Source organism: Hypomesus nipponensis, chromosome 16, assembly GCF_054491055.1.
Source record: "Hypomesus nipponensis isolate SF chromosome 16, ASM5449105v1, whole genome shotgun sequence".
In the NCBI taxonomy this organism is placed as follows: domain Eukaryota; kingdom Metazoa; phylum Chordata; class Actinopteri; order Osmeriformes; family Osmeridae; genus Hypomesus; species Hypomesus nipponensis.
In genome coordinates this window covers 11,178,286-11,197,879 of record NC_140376.1, presented here as the reverse complement: position 1 = coordinate 11,197,879, position 19,594 = coordinate 11,178,286, and the positions used below count along the sequence as shown (strand labels likewise).

The window sequence follows — 19,594 nt, the reverse complement described above, 5'->3', positions numbered from 1 at the left end:
AGTGGAACTGAACTGCGATTAGACACAGTGATATTATAATAGTATATACATTTAATGAATGAAATGAAAATATATAACATACAACTCTATGCCATATTCTATAAATAATCGACATTTCTTGTGTGTAAATTATGTACTCAAAAAGAACTGGGCGCCGCCATGTTTAAATGACGTACACATCTGACGTCACGAGAATGGTTGCTCTCAATTTCAACCCGTCAAACTGCATTAAAAATTGAAGAAAGTCGACCCATCATACCCATCCCTGTTCATCCTATGGCGTATGCTTTCGAACCAATCCGTTATTATGTACCCGCAGGATCGCAGTTGTCCCATATGATGCAGAATATGTGTTTTTGTCCGATGTAAAGATAGTTAACACTCACAAGTTGAACAACACCGAGTGGTGATGTACTCGTAGCTAGCTAGGTACTAGTCGTAACTGCAGACAATGCCAAAAGACAGAATTGATCTGATCAAAGACCTGCATAACCTGGGTGTTTGGTGGTCCACAGTTCATCATTGAGCACAGGCTCTTTCCCATGCTGTGTGAGGAGAAAGACCTTTTACCGTAAATCCTCAAATAAAGACCGGGATTCAATTAGAGGCCGGGCTTCAGATAGTAGCCGGGGGCGTGGTCTATACATACAAATAAAGGCCGGGCCCCAAATACAGGCCGGGGTTTTTTTTATTTTTTTATATATATATATGTAAAAGTAATATTTCATAAATACATGTTCTCCTTATGTTTAATGTTATTGGCTAATTTCATGGACTGTTGCCAATAAAAAAAGACATTTTACCACGTAGGCCTACTAGGCGAATTTGTTATTGTTTAGCCTAAATGCACGTATCGTAGCCTACTGTTATTTATCTTTAACGTTTTAGTTGGCTAGGCTACTTTTTTCAAAGAGATAATAAAGCAGTGCACTATGGCGCCAAGGCGAAAATTCGACATACAATTCAAAGAGAAGGTTTTAAAGTTCGCAGAAGAACATTCGGGAGAAAAGGCAGCGAAGGAGTTTAATATAGACCCAAAACAAATTCGATATTGGAAGAAGCAGAAGAATGAATTCAATGCGACCAAAAAGAACAGAGCCCGACTAGCAGGTGGAGGTAGGAAAAAGGTTAGCCTGGATATGGAGACCAGCCTGATTGAATGGATTTTTTCAGTCCGCGATAGGCATTCTAGGGTAACTAGAAAGATGATACAAAATAAAGCTTTGGAAATATTTCCCTCCGTGAGTGACAGTGGAGACTGTAGCTTCGTGGCAAGCAGGGGCTGGCTCCAGAGATTTCTGGAGCGCAATGGGTTTTCAGTAAGGAGACGTACAACGGTGTCTCAGAAAGACCCAGACCAGGTGGTTGAAAAGCTGGTTTCCTACATTGACTACGTGGGAAAAGTAATCGCCTCCAAAAATATTATGGAGAGAGACATAATTGCCATGGACGAAACAGCAGTCTGGTTTGATATGCTGTCGTCCACAACGGTGGATAAGCGAGGGGCCAAAAGCGTGGCTTTAAAAACTACAGGGCATGAGAAGAGCCATCTCACAGTGATCCTGGCTGCCAAGGCCGATGGTACCAAACTTAAGCCGTACATCGTTTTCAAAGGGGCTGTGCGTGAAGTGGCTCGAATGCAACAACAGAAAGTAAGCGCTGTGATTGCAACTTCAGCGAATGGCTGGATGAACGACAGCCTGACATCAGACTGGCTACAGTCAGTCGTCGGGAAATTCAGTTTCACCCCACGGCTCCTAGCCTGGGATGCATATCGATGCCACATCAGCGCCGCCACTAAGGCTGAACTCAAATGTGGCTATAATGTCACAACTGCAGTTATCCCTGGCGGCTGCACTAAGTACATCCAAGCCCCAGATGTTATGTGGAACCAGCCGTTCAAGCAGAGTCTACACGAGGCGTATGATTTATGGATGGCCGGGGACTCAGATAAAGAATATACTGCTGGAGGTAACCTGAGAGCCCCTGCCCGCCACCTGCTCGTGAACTGGGTAGTCGCTGCCTGGGAGAAGCTGGACAAGGACATGATCCGAAAGTCCTTCAAAGTTTGTGGACTGACACTGAAAGATGACGGGAGTGAAGATGATCTCATCCATTGCTTCAAAGCGGGACAGCCATGCGCCGCTGGTAGGGATGCGCTGGCGCAGCTCCGGCAGCGGGGGGAGGAGAACCGCACGCAAGTAGCCCAGGATGAGGAGAACGACGAAGAGGAGCTGCTTAATAATGAACTTGTTGTTCTCGATGATGAGGATGGGGAAGAGGGTGTTGAGGGGGACGCCGAATAGCTGTACAAATGTTGCCTCATTACTGGTGAGCTTTGGATGTAGACCTAAGTATTATGTTTAGATGTAGGCCTATTTTGCAAGGTCTATTTAGTTCGGAGTTTGTTTGCTCCATTTGACCGTAGCTTAATGGCTATGCCCATTCAGATGTTGCTGATGAATTTGGTAGTTGCGTAATATGATAGACCTAGTCTAAGTCCTGCCCATTTGGTTTAATTTGGGTGGTCTCCTGTTCGTTCTGTGATTGTTGTCCTTTGACAGGACCAGATATTTATTGTTACGTTGACACTGCAAATAAAGCGCTATACGCGATCAACTTTTTTTTTGGCCGAGTGAAATTTTTGACTTGCTTGATTGTAATTGAGAACATTGGAAAATATCTGCAATTAACAATGTATCTTAAGACCGACACTATGGTTTATTACTGATTCATTTCTAAATGGTTAGTCTCCAGAAAGTTGATTAGCTATAGGTCTACCGGTTTCATTCTACCGGTAGCCTATCAGTAAATGGTTGCAGGAAGTGCTGAACGCATATGCAATGAATGATATTAGCCTACTGTAATTATGCCAATTATTTTATTTAAATAATACAATTCTATAAAAGAAGATACCGGTAAGTAAGAAATAAAGGCCTGCCCCTAATACAAGCCTGCCCCAAATACAGGCCGGTGCGCTGTGCAGCCTATGTAAATAAAAGCCGCGGCCACTATTTGAGGATTTACGGTATGTTAGCTTATCATATGTGTAACCTATGCTCGGTCTGACCATGTCATGACTCATGTGTTGTTCTGTGCATCTGACAATAAGTTTGGAGCGCCCTACACATAGCTGGTAGCCTAAGTTTCAGTTACTAGTAGCCCCACATGCTCACTGGTTGAGTTGATAACTTGTTCGCTGCGAAGTTAAACAAACTACAGTGTAGGAAACGTTACGTAACGGAGCTAACAATCAGATGTAAATTTAGGAGCTAGAGAGCTAGATAGCGCAGATGTCAAAAACGCCAGTGTGTGTATTAACGTAAGCGTATTTAACAGGTTTATAAATATAAACCACTTCTGTAAAGTAATCCCTGCAAACTCTGAATCCAGGGGCAGCTGGCGGGCTTTGGCGCTGTATAGATACAAGCCATTTTCGTAAAACCGGTTGCCGCTTGGGTAGGACATGATAGTGCAGCGGTCCCCAACCCCCGGGCCGCGGACCGGTACCGGTCCGTGGGTCATTTGGTACCGGTCCGCAGAGAAAGAATAAATAATTACATTTTTTCAGTTTTATAAAAAAAAAAAAAAAAAAAAAGTTTTATTTTGAAAAATGACCGGATTCCCTCTTGTTGTTACATCCGTCTATTACGTACTCTTGTAGCTTGTCTCGGTTACTCGGTACGTTGCCGCTCAAATGAAACCTACAACTTGCTAACATTGTATTTTTCATGCACTTTAAATATTTGTTTTTGTGTTGCGTCTTATTTTGAAGGCATGTTTAAATGTTACCATAGCGACCAGAGAGTGTTTGGGGCAGAGCCGCAGAGACATGGACATAATAAGGGCAGAGAGGATTCATGTTATGTTGTTGGCACAATGTCACGAGGCCGCTGCTAATAAAGTTGCATAAGGGTACACAGTGGATTCACGTTTATTATTGTATTTAGAAAATGCCACCGTTTGTATGCCGGTCGTATCATTTTATTTTATGTATTTACGCGCCATGCCTTAAAGGCCGGTCCGTGAAAATATTGCAACATTAAACCGGTCCGTGGCGCAAAAAAGGTTGGGGACCGCTGTGATAGTGAATGCCTTATGTTTGTACAACCAGCCAGTAAGATCCTACTTAACACTAGTGATGTTACGCTCGATACCGTGCTCACGAAGCGGTATCGACCATTCGAAACAATTTGTACCGATACAAACGTGTCGAGCGTATAGCTTCAAATGGCCAAAAACCACGTGATCAGAGTCGAAGTGTCGAGCATCGGACGTCACACGAGCAGCTGAGACAAACAGCGTTTATTTCTAACGCTTACAAGACATCAGACATCACTATTATTGGTAGGTTATAAAGAGGAGACATAGGCCTATTTAAGGACACTACATTCAATGACAGAACCAGAGATACAGGTAGATTGCCAGAGCTAGATAGACAGAGATAGATACAAATATGAGATAGTAGGTGTACATAAGCAGATAGCCTACATCTTTCTCTAGTTTTACCAGCCTTCAAATGTGGCCATCCCTTTCCCGGTTGCAAAAGCATGTTCCAAAACCTTACCCGCTAACTTACATTATCATCTAGTAATATATTCTTTTAGCATATACTTCTACTAAAACGGTGTGAGGGGATGCGATCTCACTACATTTGAGTGAGGGATTGCGCTCTTACCACGAAGCCATACACAGTTGAGAATTACGTGTAATTAACGTTATAAGAACCCTAAAAATAAATATCATAAACGTAAAGGAGCCTAGCAAAGACGTTACATTGTTCATAATACAACAAGATATATGATAACATATTTTTGACACTTGCAAATCGAAACAATTGTCACATAACCTTAATTTATCAAATCGTCAATGACGATTATGAGACTGACGTCTCGAGGACTTGACATCACTTGAGTCCTTCCATCGCTCGATACAGTCGCCATACCATAAACTGACCAGCAGATGTCCCTATGGAGAAGATGTATCGAACGCTTCAAAAAAGCGATACTTATTCGAGACAATTGTGTCAAATAGCTCGTTGCTTCGAAAAGCTTCGTTTCCCCCATCACTACTTAACACCTTGTTTTAGCTGGTTTGTTTAAAGCAATGTATACCTCTGTTCTCCCTGAAAATCTATCAATGTCTATCTTGATGACTGTTGTAATACGGGTGGTTTAAATCAAGCATTCTGATTGGTTGAGAGCGAGTCACGGGTGTGCTTTATTGAGCATAAAGTACTGTAAGTCCAGAGAATGCTCTGGTATGCCTTATTACATTTACATTAAAACGGGAGCGTTCCATATTAGTGCGCACTCAAAATAACTAAAATGATGAAGAAAAAGACTATCTACAAGTAACTACTGCAGCAATTTATTGGTTAGCAAGCTATACTAGCAACATTCGGTAAATTTTTGAGCAATAATATTGCATTGTCCCGTGCTATCAGTGCTAACTAGCTGGTCTAGCTACTGAAACGTTGGACGGAAGCTGAGGTCTATAGTTGCTAACTAGACTACACTTATTTAATTTGAGCTTCGTTGCCACGCAATTACATGACCTGGACTTGGCTTCTCAAAACAAAGTTTTCCACGGATGCACAATTAATGGAGATATCCAAATCAACATAAGCTAACCTTAACAACAGCCTAATGTTCGTCTATCGAGTCCCAAGTCACTCGTAACTTGTTTATAGCATATGTAGGTTAGTAGGCTAGCTAGCTACCATATCCCCAGTGCCTACGAAACATTTATGATTGATTTAGAATGTTTAGGCCTAGTGTTTAAATTAAATATTATTTTATTGAAAGTGTCCCATTGTCGTTGTTATTTTAAAGGTAGCTTTTATAAAATGAGCATTGAATGAATGAGATGGTGCGAGATCTAGCTAGGCTAACAAACGTGCAGTGCACAATGCTGTTTGTCCGTTGCATAGCAACAGCCACCGTTTACAGGGACTATTTTCTCTCGGCTACTGAAATGCGATACACAATGTTTGTTGTCTATAACTATTTTGTGCTGAAAGGCAGCTTACTATTTATTTATTATTCATAATTTCGCTGGCAACCATATTATAAAAGCAATAAGGTACTCGAGGCAGTACTTTATCGCCAATAAAGTACGTGTTCCAGGGTTTCGCTGCGCGTCGGGCCTAACAACACCCTTGAACACGTACTTTATTGGCGATAAAGTACTGCCTCTCGTACCTTATTGCTTAACTAGCAGACGGCAGTCACAGTACCTAACCATTCTCGTGACATCACAGACATGACGATTTAAAGATGGCTGCGCCCATTAAATAGTAAAGTTTAAAACGTTTTTATTAACAAATGGAACATTTTGCTCTTTTAGTTGTCAGATAACAGTTTGTGATTTTATTTTAATAATTATATGAGCCGTACTTCATAAATCAGTTCAGTTCCACTTTAAGGTCTCCAAATAGGGTATGTAACATTGGTTGGGTTGAAAATGGCCCGGGTGCTGTTCTATGCCCACTGACAGATCCTCTGAAATGTTCCCGGAAAAAAACATTAGCTTTTCTCCTTCTATGGTATGCTCATTTAGATGAGCAGCGCGCTGATTGGTTGGTTTTCAACGAGTGAAGCTGGGGAGCAAAAACGCAACACGGCCAACAGCAGCACTTGCTGAAACACCGAAGTTGGAGACTTGAAATAAAAATGTGCAAATAAATCTATTGTGTCTACACAACACTGTTTTCAACAGATTGACTATATATCATTTGAAATGATAACATTACTTGTTTCCACTTCTGTTGTTGAAGCAAACTGGATTGACTTGGGTGGGTAGAACGTTAGGCTACAGCTTAGCAACCAAACCATATCCTGATTCTACTCAGCTTCAGTCAGCTAGCTAGCTCTAAATAACTTGCTGAAAAATAACATGACGAAGATCTGGACAAACATGCATCTTGAATTGTAGATTTACATTACACAGCTTATTTATTTGAATGAAACACAGTCAGGAACATGAATCAATGTTAGCCCCATTGCCAATAAACTAGGCTAAATTATCACACATTCTTCCTATGCTCTTGCGTTAGCAAGCTAAACTTGTTTACATGCCTACAGTCTAGGGGGGTATTCGTCGTAGATCGCTAAGCAGTTTAGCGAGCTAATTTTCAGGCTAAGATAAAACACGCCCCTATTTTTGGTTCGTGGAAGCAAGTTTAGATAAATCACCATAGTAACATATCAATTAGCACTAACCTGCTCGAGAGCAGGCTAACGTAAGTGTAGCTGGATAAGCTTGCCACACCCCCGGAAAATAATTGGCAGCTCCCTTTTTGAGAGACCCAGCTGACCAAGGAGATATAGTTCGATTAACTTTCCATACGAAGAGTTCTTCACGATCGCCAAGATCCTTTATTTCACACAGATGAGTTCTTGTTTGAGCGATATCGATTCAGCCGACAAGGACTCATTTATTTGCAAGACCTTTTCGGGCCGTACATTGCAAATATCACACACCGCAGCAAGCTATGCTTTACGAGCTTATGCTGCTGTATGTGAATATGTAACGCTATGTTCTAAGAAATGTCTTATCTGTTGTGCCTGTGCTTTTTATGTTTCACTGTGGGAGAGTGGAAAACGTCATATAGATTCCTTTTTATGTCTTGACGTGAAGAAATGGACAATAAAGCTACTTGAAACTTTTACTGTGCTTCAGACTCTCTGAAAAGCCTTGAGGTTTTTCGTGTCAGGTAGGCTACATTTTTATACAGTATGGCGATGCAGAAAACATTGGCAAAGCCACAGCATGCGTTGGTGTAAGAAAAGTGTACTTGGCGCTTAACCAGCTGATGAATCAATTCATCATATTCCTGGCCATGCCCCAGTCAATGAAATCAAAGAGGGATTTACATATAGGCCTACATGCATATACACATATATAGGGTGATATCAGGTAAAATGGGCCATTTAAGGTTTGGGGGTCCCAGCCCTGACAAGTAACAGGGGATTTGATTGCTTTATGGTTGCTATGGTGGGTGGGCCAATAATTCAAACAATACTGCACCAGAAAGCTGCATGGTAAGTAGCCTGGCATACCAAATCTAATTAAACTATTATAAGGATGATAAATCTTTTTTTTTTTACATGCACGTAAAAAAACTATGCATATCTGTCTTGATGGCATCAATCACAAATAATGTTGTTAGTTTGGTATATGAACATATTTTTTGAAAAAGTTATGTTTTTCTTGGTGGTCCAATTTACCTGAACCCACTGAGGTAAAATGGGCAACATGGTTTCAGATAAAATGGGCCATCATCTGTGTCACTCACAAACACACATATACATGTGTTGGAGTGTGTGTGTGTGTGTGAGGGTGTGTGTGTGTCACACCATGACCCCCCCAACAGTAATAATGGTAGTAGATATTTTATGTACAGTGAGTATGGCGAAGGAGAAGGAAGCGAGAGGAGAGGAGAAAGGGAGAAGGAAAGAGAGAGAAAAGAGAGTAGGAGCAAGGACCAGAGAGGAAAGGATACAAAGATAAAACAGGGATGGAAAGGAAGGCCAAACAATTACAATCTGTGGAAAGAGGAGAGGATGAAGGGGGCCTTAGATGAATACATGGAGGGAGAGAAGAAAGGAATTACAGTGAGTGTGCACCTCTTATCAAGAGCATGGGGTGTGCCGCAATCAATACTGCAAAGACGCATCAGTGGAAAGGTGACTGGCAGTGAACATGTGTCAGGGCAGAAGCCCTTCCTTCCACAGGAGGCGGAAAGGGAGCTTGCTGCCACCCTCAACACATTGGCGCAGAGGGGGTTTCCCTTCACAAAACGTGATGTCCGGCAAGTGGCTTTTGATTTTGCAGCCAAGAACAACATATCTGGTTTCTCCAAGACAGCAGGGAGGGCTGGATATTACTGGTTTAAGAACTTTCTAAAGCACAACCCAGAGCTTGGGATGTGCAAGACAGAGGTCCTGTCTGCAGCACGGGCTGCTGGACTCGTCAAAGAGGTGGTTAGCCAGTGGTTTAACCAGTATGAGAGCTTTTTGGTCAAGCTGGGTATTGAGGGCACACCGTCACATATATATGGAATTGTGACAAGTCTGGGCTTCAGGATCATTTTTTTTTTATTATGGCACATATGAATATGTTTGTTTAATGCAGTTTAAATGTTTTGTGGCTGTATAAGCAACTGTGTTTTAAAATTAAAATTGATGATAAATTACTATTTCCCTTTGCAGTTTCACTGGCCCATTTTACCTGAACAGCTGGTCCATTTTACCTGAAACTGCTTGTGCCAAAAAAGTTGGCACAGCTGATGTTTCAAGAACTGTAGGGCCTAAATAATTATATTTTATTACATCATTTCAACAAAAATGATCAAAAACAGTCATTAGTAATCTTAAAAATACATGCAAAAGGCATATATGGTATTGTATTATATTCCCAAACGATTTACCAAAAAGTGGCCCATTTTACCTGATATCACCCTAGTACATGCGCTTTCAGTAGGCCTACATATATCCTCAGAAGTGTCTATGAATTCGTATCAATTATACTCTTTGGCCTTGTTTTTATACTTATTCTGAAAAAGTTGATATCATAATTTTCACTAGCAAGATCTCATTCGATGATTAATTTCCATTAAGCCTACTGCCAGCAGGCACATTTAAAGAAATGTGATCTGATTGATCGGGGTAATAAGGCACTAAAGATTAGCCATTTTACCAAAATATGCATTTAGTTTATGGCAATTTTTTTGCCAAGATGCCTGTCTTGCTTTGGCAGCGGTGGTGGTGTTTGACTTAGCCATGATAATATGCTTAATGTCTTCGTAGAGACGTATTATAATAGTTTGCTCAGATGGCGAGAATATCACCGCTCTCTCTTTCGTCTTTTCCGCCATCATACCGTTAGAAAATCATGGTTTTGGTGATCGACCTTACCTGCCTTTTGAAGTAAGACGTCCTCGGGCACTTGCCCTGATAAGTTTAGCCTGATTGAAATTAACCACATGATTTGGATGCGGATCAGCCGTCGACGAACCGATATTTGCGGCTCTCAGTTAGCTCGCTAATGTTAACGAGCTAAAGGGACAATGGATTAGCTTAGCTTCAACCCTTACGACGAACGGGCCCTAGGTGTTACTAGTAACAGTTACTAGCAATGCTACCGTATCCTGTATCAAGCACCTGCCTTTCTCCAGTTCTTTCAAATAGATTATCTAGACAGGCGTTAGCAATAAGCCAGACTGCTGTTCATTTTCTGGCTATTTTTCGGAAGCTTCCCTTCTAATGCCGACTACAGCTAGTCTAGCTAGAGTCATTTGATGTGTGTAGAAACATATTTAGCATTCTACCTGGTATGCTATATTATACAGGAAACGTTAGCATTGCTAATAACTGTTAGCACAACATCATACTGTCCTTATAGGCGGTTGCAATGAGCATACGGTCGGAACAGCACCTCTTTCCAGGTTCAGCTTCCTAGCAAATCCTGCTTGCAATTGTCCAAGGTTGTCAGAACTGTCTTGAGTGAAATGTTCAGAGCAATTGAATGATTGAGTGTCGAACTTCGCCGGGATCTTCTCAGACAACAGCAGCCATGCCTGTTGAATGTTTGGCTCCTTGGGAAGACTGTGACTCGAGTGTTAGCCTTCTCTGTAGGCTACAGCCTGGAACACAGCATTTACGACCGTGGTCCATTTTCAATATCCTTGTTATAATTCAAAACGTTCTTCTTTGTAATTCCTTATAAGTAGCTTACACAGAGCAGCGCGCAGCTAAACTAGTATCGGAGATAGACGCTACCTCGGGCTGGTCTGGATGTAAATTCTGGGGCGTGACAAAGATACAGACCAGAGCCAATAGAGGGCGATCACCAGTCCTACGTAGGACCTGTAGCTTTGTTGAAAAGCTAGCGTTTTACAGCCAATTTTTTTCTTTTTGAGATTTGAATAGGAAAGAGGTGTCAATGGACTGTAAATATTCAGGTATGTTCATTTTACCCACCGAACAGTCGTTATTCAACTATGACAAGGTAAAATCGGTTTTGCAGTCAATTGCCCCTTTATTAAAAACGAGATTTGTTTAATTCAGCAAAAGGCAAATGAGGAAAAATGGAATTATTAGCTGTTGTTAGGGAAGGGCGATATGGCCAAAATCTTCTATCACGGTATGAGTAATTTTATATCACGGTTACGGTATATATTACGGTATAGTAATTGTTCTGTAAATTCAATTAAGAAATGGTACAAAATAGCCATACCGTACCCCAGCTAACAAAATGACGTCCCCGGGACGTCCCCTGAACGTCCCCGAATGTTATCAGGACGTCGCAAAGGGACGTCCCCAGGACGTTTTTTTGTAGGGTCCCCTGAAAGTCCCGGGGACGTCGCAGACAAACGTCCCCGGGACGTCCATGTAACGTCCTCATAACATTTAGGGGACGTTCAGGGGACGTTTGTCTGCGACGTTATTGGGACGTTCCCTTGCGACGTCCTGATAACTTTCGCATACCAAATGCAGAATCCATTTTTCAACCTTAATTTATAGTCACAGTTATGCATTTAATGGATATTTTTGTATACAAAGTATAAAATGCATATTACCTAGTAAAATGTAGCCTATAGTGAAAAACTAAACTGAATGTGTACACTTAAACTCAACAATGTAATTTAACCTCTTTATTTAAAATAAATCTACTTAAAGTAACAGGCTGCTGCTAAATATTGTATATTGTAACTTATTATGTTTATGGTTATAGAAGAAAAAACACGATTCAAAGTATAAACAAACACTTTATTTAAATGTATTTTCAAGGCCTGAATTAATTCTTATATTTTGATTGTCAATCCCTCGTTCTTCCCCTCCCTCTCCCTCTCCCCCGCTTCCCCCTCCCTCTCCCCCTATTCTTCCCCCTCATCCTCCTCCTATTCCTCCACTTCATCGTCCCCCTCCTGCTCCTCCCCCTCCTCCTCTTCTTCCTCCGCGTCCTCCACAAGTTCGTCCGGAATCAACACCTGCAAAAATTAGCTACAGTTAGACAACAGAGCAATTACCTGCTTTTACCTAGTGAGAATTATAATGTAATGCATTAATATGTTAACATAAATGTTTTCTTATTGACTCTTATAGCCTATTTAAATTGTTTAAATAACCCAATTCGCAATAACAGGTTTCCATATTCTGCTTAATCGACATCAATCAACTGTTGCATTAACATTAACACAATCGAAACAATATCGGTCGCATGGCAATAGCAAAATGCATTACAATGTTGCTATATATTTGCACCAATCCACCCCCTTCAGTTGACTGATCCATACGTATGTATGAATAAGAATATATAATTTGTGTATATACCTGGTTTGTTGATCTGCGGTGGGGAGCATGTTTCAGAGTAACCGCAATGGCCTCCTCCACCCTCTGGCAGTCCACACTGGGAAACGAACGGCTGCAGGCACCTAAACAAAAATATTAATATGACTGAACTAGTAATGGTGGTAGTAAAGTGTTGGGCAATGTCCATTACTGCCCAAGGAGTTTATTTTCATTGTGGTTTGTTTGTTTGTCTGTATTTGTCAGCAGAGTTATGAAAAAACTATTATACAGTGTATTATATGAGCATTGTACCCTACAGTGAATGTTTAGTATGCGTGAGTGTGTGAGATTTAACTTACGTATCACCACATCATAAACCAATAAATGGTTGAAGGGTCTCTTCCCCTTTCTCCCCTTCAAACTAAAACCCTTCCACAAGTCATTAGTCCCTATTTTTTTAAGGATTCTCCTTACACCGTCTCCAATATTGTTGCCTCCAAGAAGGCTCAGGTATCGAATCTGAAGAAATAAAATAACAAAAAATCACCTCACAACCATTTCATTTCAAACAACACATTTGACACATTTAACAAGTTGTATATATTAATGTTCTGTTAAAGAATGTGTCACATCAATATAAAGAGAAAAATAAACTTCATTTGTAGGTCTAGTTGTCTCTTGGTCTAATTGTAACAGTTTACTGCCATTAAGAAGAGATGGTTTATTCCAAGGCATACCATTTGCTTTTTAAATGAGCGGTCTTTCACTTTTTGACAGAGGTCCTCCAAGTCTCTGACATTTTTGCATGGACACTCCAATATTTCATTTTCTGCTGCATTAGAAGGGCTCATTGGCCGGGACTCCACAGCCTCCATCACACGGCCAATGGAATTCCTGAACTCCTCCTGCATCCTTTCTATTTTAATCATGATTCTCCTCTCAACACCCTCCAGGAAACCGAAAATCTCTGTTGAAACAAGCATAATAATTAACATTACAATCAAGATTCACAAAATGCTTCCTTAGTCGTTGTAATAATCAATGGGAAGGGTTGATTATTTTAGAGATACCTTTACGAAGCTGGTTCATTGGAGCTGGTTCATCTTGATGGCTCCCTAAAACCAAATTGATTCAATAACCAAGTCATTGAAAATGTAAATGCAGGACTAAACTGTGATCAGGTACAAATAGGTTTATATAGTGAGAAAAGTAGTTATGTGTCTTTATTAATGGATGAAGTACCTTGAAAGGCCTCAGCAGATCTGGAGGTATGTGAGGATTCACATGGAGTAACTGCAGAGCAAATGCAAAGAACATTAAGTGGAAGTGTATTTTTCTGATAACGAATAATTAAATTGGAGTACAACCTAACATATTTCACAATTATTAATAATAAACATGATTTGCAGATATTTATTTTATAACAGTTGCAGATGTAAGGTAGTGACCTTAAGAAGGCCACTAGGTGGCAGTCTTTGTACCTTACGAGCCACCGTAATTTGCATTTAATGTGGGGTAGGTCGCCACGCTTTTTTAAAACGTTTGTACTGCGTTAAGGTAAGCAGTTTAATCAGTGGCGTATACTATAAAAGTGTAAATATGTGCATTGATAGCCACTCATTCAGCTCATTGGTTCACATATTGCTTATTTAAGTCTAGTGTTTGAGTTACAGTTTGTAGGGTCAAGTACTGCAAATGCGTTTTTATTTACCGTTGGACTAACATTAGCTGAGTGACGAATCAGTAAGATGAGTCGATGGTTTATTTAATAATGAAATTTTATTTGGTAAATCTTTTTGTAATAATCAGTGTCCCAGCTGGTGGGTTAGTTCATTTAAGTCTTGTGATGTAGGCTAGGTAGCCTAGCTCTGAATAATTGCCAACAAACGAGTTTTACCAACTAACAAACTTTTACTATTACGCGAAAGGTCAATTGGGGATGGAGTTTATCTTGCTTTTAATTCATGCAAGGCGTGTGAAGAAGTCTTAAGGTGCATTTGGTTTGATTGAATTACAGCCATACCTTCCAATTCGTCATCTGCCCTGACAGGTGTGGTGGACTTAGGTGGAGACGTGACTGCAAAACAAGAAAAACAAACAGTTGGCAAACAATTTAACAACTTATTAGTTTTTCAACCATAGCTACTATTGCATATACTTACAAGCAGGCCCTCTTGGCAACACTCCAGGTTTAACCATTCTCTTTTTCTTTTTCGGAATGACTTCATCCTCATCTTCAGGAGACATGAATGAAACATACAACTATTAATAACATGAGTCTTACAACATATTCAACAGAGAACTCACATATATATATATATATATATATATATATAAATGACACACAACTACCATCACTATCAGTCTCCTGGAATCTGGCAGGAACGTTGATCTTTCGAGCATTTCCCTCTGTTTCCACCTGAGAGGTGTCTTGCCCCTTTCTTGCCCTCTCCCTGGCCAAGCTGTAGCTGTCTGTTAATGGAAAGGTGTAACAATTAGAATCTAAATGTTAATTACAGATATGCTATCAGTCATAGGCGATTCTAGGTTTAAATGTTGTTATCATTAGAGCAAAACAAATCATGATAGAATACATAACTCACTGACATCATCTGAAATTCCAAAATAATGTTATTGTTCTCTTACATAAATTTGAACATGTAAATGTTTTCATCCTAAGTAGAGCGCAAATGCATGTGTGGTAAAATCGCCTATGCTATCAGTTATGTTATTAGAGCTATTGTCTCTATTTGTCATTATCGGGTGAAACACATTTTACCTGTTGTAGAAAAAACTCTGACTTCGTACTTCTTCCACTGTGCTTTATCTGGCAGAGCACAGCGTCTTGCCAGAACGCTTACATTATTCTGAGGCCAATAGCAATTCAGGACCTGTAAGATATTTGCAATTGTTGTGTATGCTTTTTTTGTATATGACACTGTCACTGAACAATTTTGAAAATATTATGCAACTTTCAATGAGTCTCCTTACCCCATTACTCCTCTCCAACCATAATGATGGTGCCACGTCTACTTCGTTTTCGTGTATAAAATGCACCACCGAAAACTGTAGACGATGAACCTGAATTAAAAAGACATTTTGATTGAGACTGTATCAGCTGCTTCCAGGTCTGTCAGTGATTGGGGCGATGCTGCTGCCAGGTCTGTCAGTGATGGAGTGAGGTGATGCTGCTGCCAGGTCTGTCAGTGATTGGGGCAATGCTGCGGCCAAGGTAGCCTCATGAAAAGGAGTGGAGAATTGTTAAGAAGACTCGTGAGCCATAATCCTCCTCAACCATGATTGCCCTTTGTTTAAGGCACTTCTCTGATATCAGTTTCATCCTTGAGTTTCTGATGTTTGTCCGACATGCTCCATAAAGGCGAGAGTCACAGGGACTCGAGATGTAGGGTTCCAGGTGGTCATACACCCTACAAAGGAACATTTGTGCGCCCTCGTCTTTCTCAGGGGTTGTTGACATCACCTCACAGCATGCTCTGTCATTTAGCATGTAAGCGTTGTTGGGATGTTTGATGCTTACTTTGTCTTCTTTTTCAGTGAGATCTCTCCTGAGTCTTCCACTCTCATTGAGTCTTTTTACAATTTGGACCAGAGGACTTCTTCCAGAGCGGACCAGTTTCTTCAGGTGGTGAAGATAATTTTCAAAAGGAAATGCACTGCAGTTGTCAAGGCAGCCAAATTCCTTGGCATCAGCAGCGAGGTGCAGCATGGAGTGGACGTTGTACACTAGGAAGCACTCCCCATACAGAAACCTTCCTTGCTGTACAAAAAATGAGAGAAGTTCATGTGCATATGAGCAGTGGGCTTGCACCAGGCTTGGAGAAATGAGCATGCACATTGCAACGCTGAAAGCCATGAAATGCTCAAACAGGTCATCTCGCAGAACTCCCCTCAGGACCAACTTGCCAGTGTAAAGAGCAAACTGACGGAACTCGGTGGCCTTCCAACGCTCAAGATGTTCCAAACCCCGTGGCTTTCTTGCAAAACTGTTTGGAATTGATGTCTTCAGTTGCTCAAGTCTCACACTCACCTCCTTAATCTGCCCTGAGGACATTCTGGTCTCAGTCTTTCCTTTTGTCCACAAAAGCAAAAGCTTCTTCATTACTCCAAGGCAACACTGGTGCATGTAGTCTACAGGAAAGGACGTGATCATGTCAATACAGAGGTTGGAGAAAGGTGATGTTTTTCCTTCCTGGTGATGTTCCAGTTGAGTTAACTCTCTGAAGGATTCGTCAGTCCTCAGTGTGAGATTTTCAACCTCTTGATAGGTCATCCGTCCATCCCAGAACCCCTTCTGTGTGCACCTGTCACAACCAAAGTACCCTGAGTACTGCTTGATACACTTGACAAGTGCCTTTGCAGGAGCATCACAGGTTATGCACCTTATCTGGACACGTATCATCTTGTCTCCCCACTCCAAGCCATTCTGCATCACGTCTTGCAGTTTGCTGACTACATCGCTGATGAAGTCGAGGGAGGTTGGTTTGGATGACACCAATGCCAGAGACAAGGGGAAAATAGATTTTGGTGACAAATTTATGCAGCAGAGAACAGGCCAAAGAGATTGGTTGGTGCTTTTAAAAAGAGGCAAGCCATCAACATTCAGGGAGATGTCTACACTGTCTAAGTCTTCAAGCACTGCTTGGGGATACTTTTTAAGATGTTCCAGAATCTGCCCTCTCACATCAAAATGAACACATTTCATTCCAGACTCAGTCTCCACATCCACTTCATTGGTGCTCTCCAACAAGGTTCTTGCAGTGGAAGGAAGCTCTGGATGACCATTTCTTTTCAGGACCTTCAATAAGGCATCTACAGCATTGTGTTTCTCTCCAAAATCAATAGCCCATTCTTTAAGTTGTTCCCTAAAGGAAGAGGCAACTGCACTGTCGTCTTCACCATCACTAGAATCCTCTGATGTCTGGATCTTTTCCAATTCAGGGACAATGTTGGTATCGTCATGCAGCTGCTCTTTGATGGTACATCCTCCACTCCCAGGGCTATCATCACTGTACATCTCCTGATCATTTGGATTCGGCTCATTTGGTTCTCCATCGTGTGTATTCTTTTTCTGTGCTCTTGACACCCTTGCCCAGATACGATTGTATTCTCGTTTCTTATCAGCTGACGACGTCTGCTCAGTGGATACAGCCCTTAAATGGTGTGTCTGGAAAATGTTTTATATTGAGCCACATTATAAAACTTTTTTTTTATTTGATTGTTTTAACTTCACTGACTAAACTCCAAGAGTGATGGTACTAACTTCAAATAACATTAGTATTATCCTACCTTTTTTTTGTACATCCTGTCAAATCTTCCAGCACTGTATGCTTTATCTTCAGAAAGTACATCCACCCGGAAATACAGAAGTTGCAAAATGAAAAAAAAGCATAGATTGTTAACCTCTTGCCATTGAGAACTATAATGTATAATGATTTCAAGCAATTAATGTGTAATGATTTCAAGCAATTAACCATAGCAATAAGCCAATATTACCATGAGTAAAGTGACACATTATTTTCTATATTTATGTATTGCCTAGTGGTTTGCATACAGAAGATCCCATATTAAAATATTTAATTGTGCATGTTGGACTTATGTAGTGCAGTTTAAATAATAAAGTATTGGACAGCTTGTGGGTAATTATGATTACATTATTTTTTTGTGTAACTTAATTATCGTAGTTAAGTGGCTGTAGGTTATGTAGCCTAGCCTATGTTAAGTGTTTCAAAGTTTCATTAAACGATGATATTACAAAAAACAGGTTTATTATCTGCTGTGGCAATTCAGATGTGTATTTCTGCCATTATTTTCCGGACGCTCCGGACGTCACGTGACTTTAATGTTTTGCCGGCGTCATTTCGCCAGGAAAGTTTTGGCAAAAATGAACGGCGCCAGCACGGATTTAAACCAGTCCGAGGTCACTGCGAACTTTATTTCAAAAGACATAGGCAGCTGTAAAGCAACACTTGATCGATGTAACATTAGTGATCCATATAATTCTCCTGGAGTTATTTTTACGACCTTAACAAGTAAAACGGAAAGCTTCCCTGACCTTTAGTATCCAGATATTTACAACTAGCACTATCTAAGCTAATCAACTTTCCTTCATCTACTCTGGAGACTCTCCGAGAGTCTTTGAAAGCCTACAAAAGCTTGCAGGGATATATGGACGCAATCAGCTGGATTTCTGATGAATATTCAGCTTTGGAGTCTACCGGCTAAAAATTGCTTTATCGTCACTGGAAGGGTAAGTTAAAGTGTAGGCTAACGTTAATGCAGTCCGTGTTAACTTGTATATCTAAAGCGTTAGCTGTAATGTTCGCAAACGGTTAGCTACTAACGTAGGCTAATGTACATTATATCAGTGCACTTTTCATCACAAAAATGCCATTACATCTTTATTACAGGCAGCATTACAATAGGAGCAACTAGCTAACTCGTAACGACTAGCGCTCCACTCTGCTCTCCACTCGGCTCCACTCTCCATTTGTACGACGTAGCAACAGTAACTAAGAGATCGTGCGCGTCTGAGTCCGTAATGAGGACAACAATGACGTAAGAAGGCAATGGCAGCTGTCATTCTGATACTTTTCTCTCTAGGTTGTACAGTAGCTCTAGCTGTCAAAAAGTAGTTTCTGTAAAGCTAGACGAGAGCAGTAGCCTTCACCTGTCCAAAAGTGGCCAATTCAGCTGTATTTTCTGTATCCTTAAAGAGACGACAACACTAGTGTGTGGGCATTCCTATTTTGCTATCGATAATATTGTTACTGTATACAAATTAAGACGATACGACGTCTCAATTTAGCCGACTTCACAGTTTGAGCTAGTTTAGAGTACTGTACAGTACCAGTACTGGCCAGAAATTAATATACATTAATTTTCGATATTCCTAGCTATTTCACATTGGATAAACATACAAATAGCTATACATAGTACATACAGGTACAGTAGGGTTAAAGTTTGTATTAAAATATATTTACCTCAAATTCTGTCCTTCGGGTGTCTGTCCTTCCCACCTTCACAGAAGTACGCTAAATTACAGTCTAAACTAGCTAACTACACCAAACACTATTAAAAAACACAATAACAAAGAACTATACTATGAACACTAAAACTTAAGTTAGATATATTTACACGAATTGACTATTTATTTTATAAGGGAAGGATGCGGGATCAAAAAGTCTTGCTGTCTCTCTCAACGACGTCTTCACTCAACAGCAGGGTTCACGAGCGTTGACAGGGGACCCAACCAAGTAACCAGGCAGGTCCGCGAGAGA

The 19,594-nt window shown here is 40.7% G+C and overlaps 1 protein-coding gene across 2 annotated transcripts; it reads right to left on the bottom strand.

The window, feature by feature from the left end:
* Positions 1-11,879: 11,879 nt before the first annotated feature.
* On the bottom strand, positions 11,880-19,594 carry LOC146254872 (uncharacterized). Of its 2 annotated transcripts, XM_084676244.1 has the most exons (14): positions 19,298-19,594; positions 17,604-17,650; positions 15,835-17,481; positions 15,288-15,377; positions 15,076-15,187; positions 14,649-14,768; positions 14,459-14,530; positions 14,320-14,373; positions 13,539-13,589; positions 13,367-13,411; positions 13,034-13,263; positions 12,656-12,815; positions 12,339-12,439; positions 11,880-11,995 (listed from the first exon to the last, which is right to left on the bottom strand). In XM_084676244.1, the coding sequence occupies exons 2-14, from the start codon at positions 17,616-17,618 to the stop codon at positions 11,906-11,908; spliced, it is 2,787 nt and encodes a 928-aa protein (XP_084532370.1). In that variant the 5' UTR covers positions 17,619-17,650; positions 19,298-19,594; the 3' UTR covers positions 11,880-11,905. The 2 variants fall into 2 exon arrangements, with proteins under 2 accessions (XP_084532370.1, XP_084532371.1); XM_084676245.1 differs by lacking the exon at positions 19,298-19,594 and having other exon boundaries at positions 17,604-17,752.

What these genes read in the sequence shown, in the direction of transcription:
- LOC146254872 (XM_084676244.1), bottom strand. An exon ending in GGCAGATGACGAATTGGAAG is followed by an intron (nt 13,590 to 14,319) that starts GTATGGCTGTAA and finishes TTTGCTCTGCAG; the next exon opens with TTACTCCATGTGAATCCTCA. An exon ending in GCTCATTTAAAAAGCAAATG is followed by an intron (nt 12,816 to 13,033) that starts GTATGCCTTGGA and finishes TTATTTCTTCAG; the next exon opens with ATTCGATACCTGAGCCTTCT.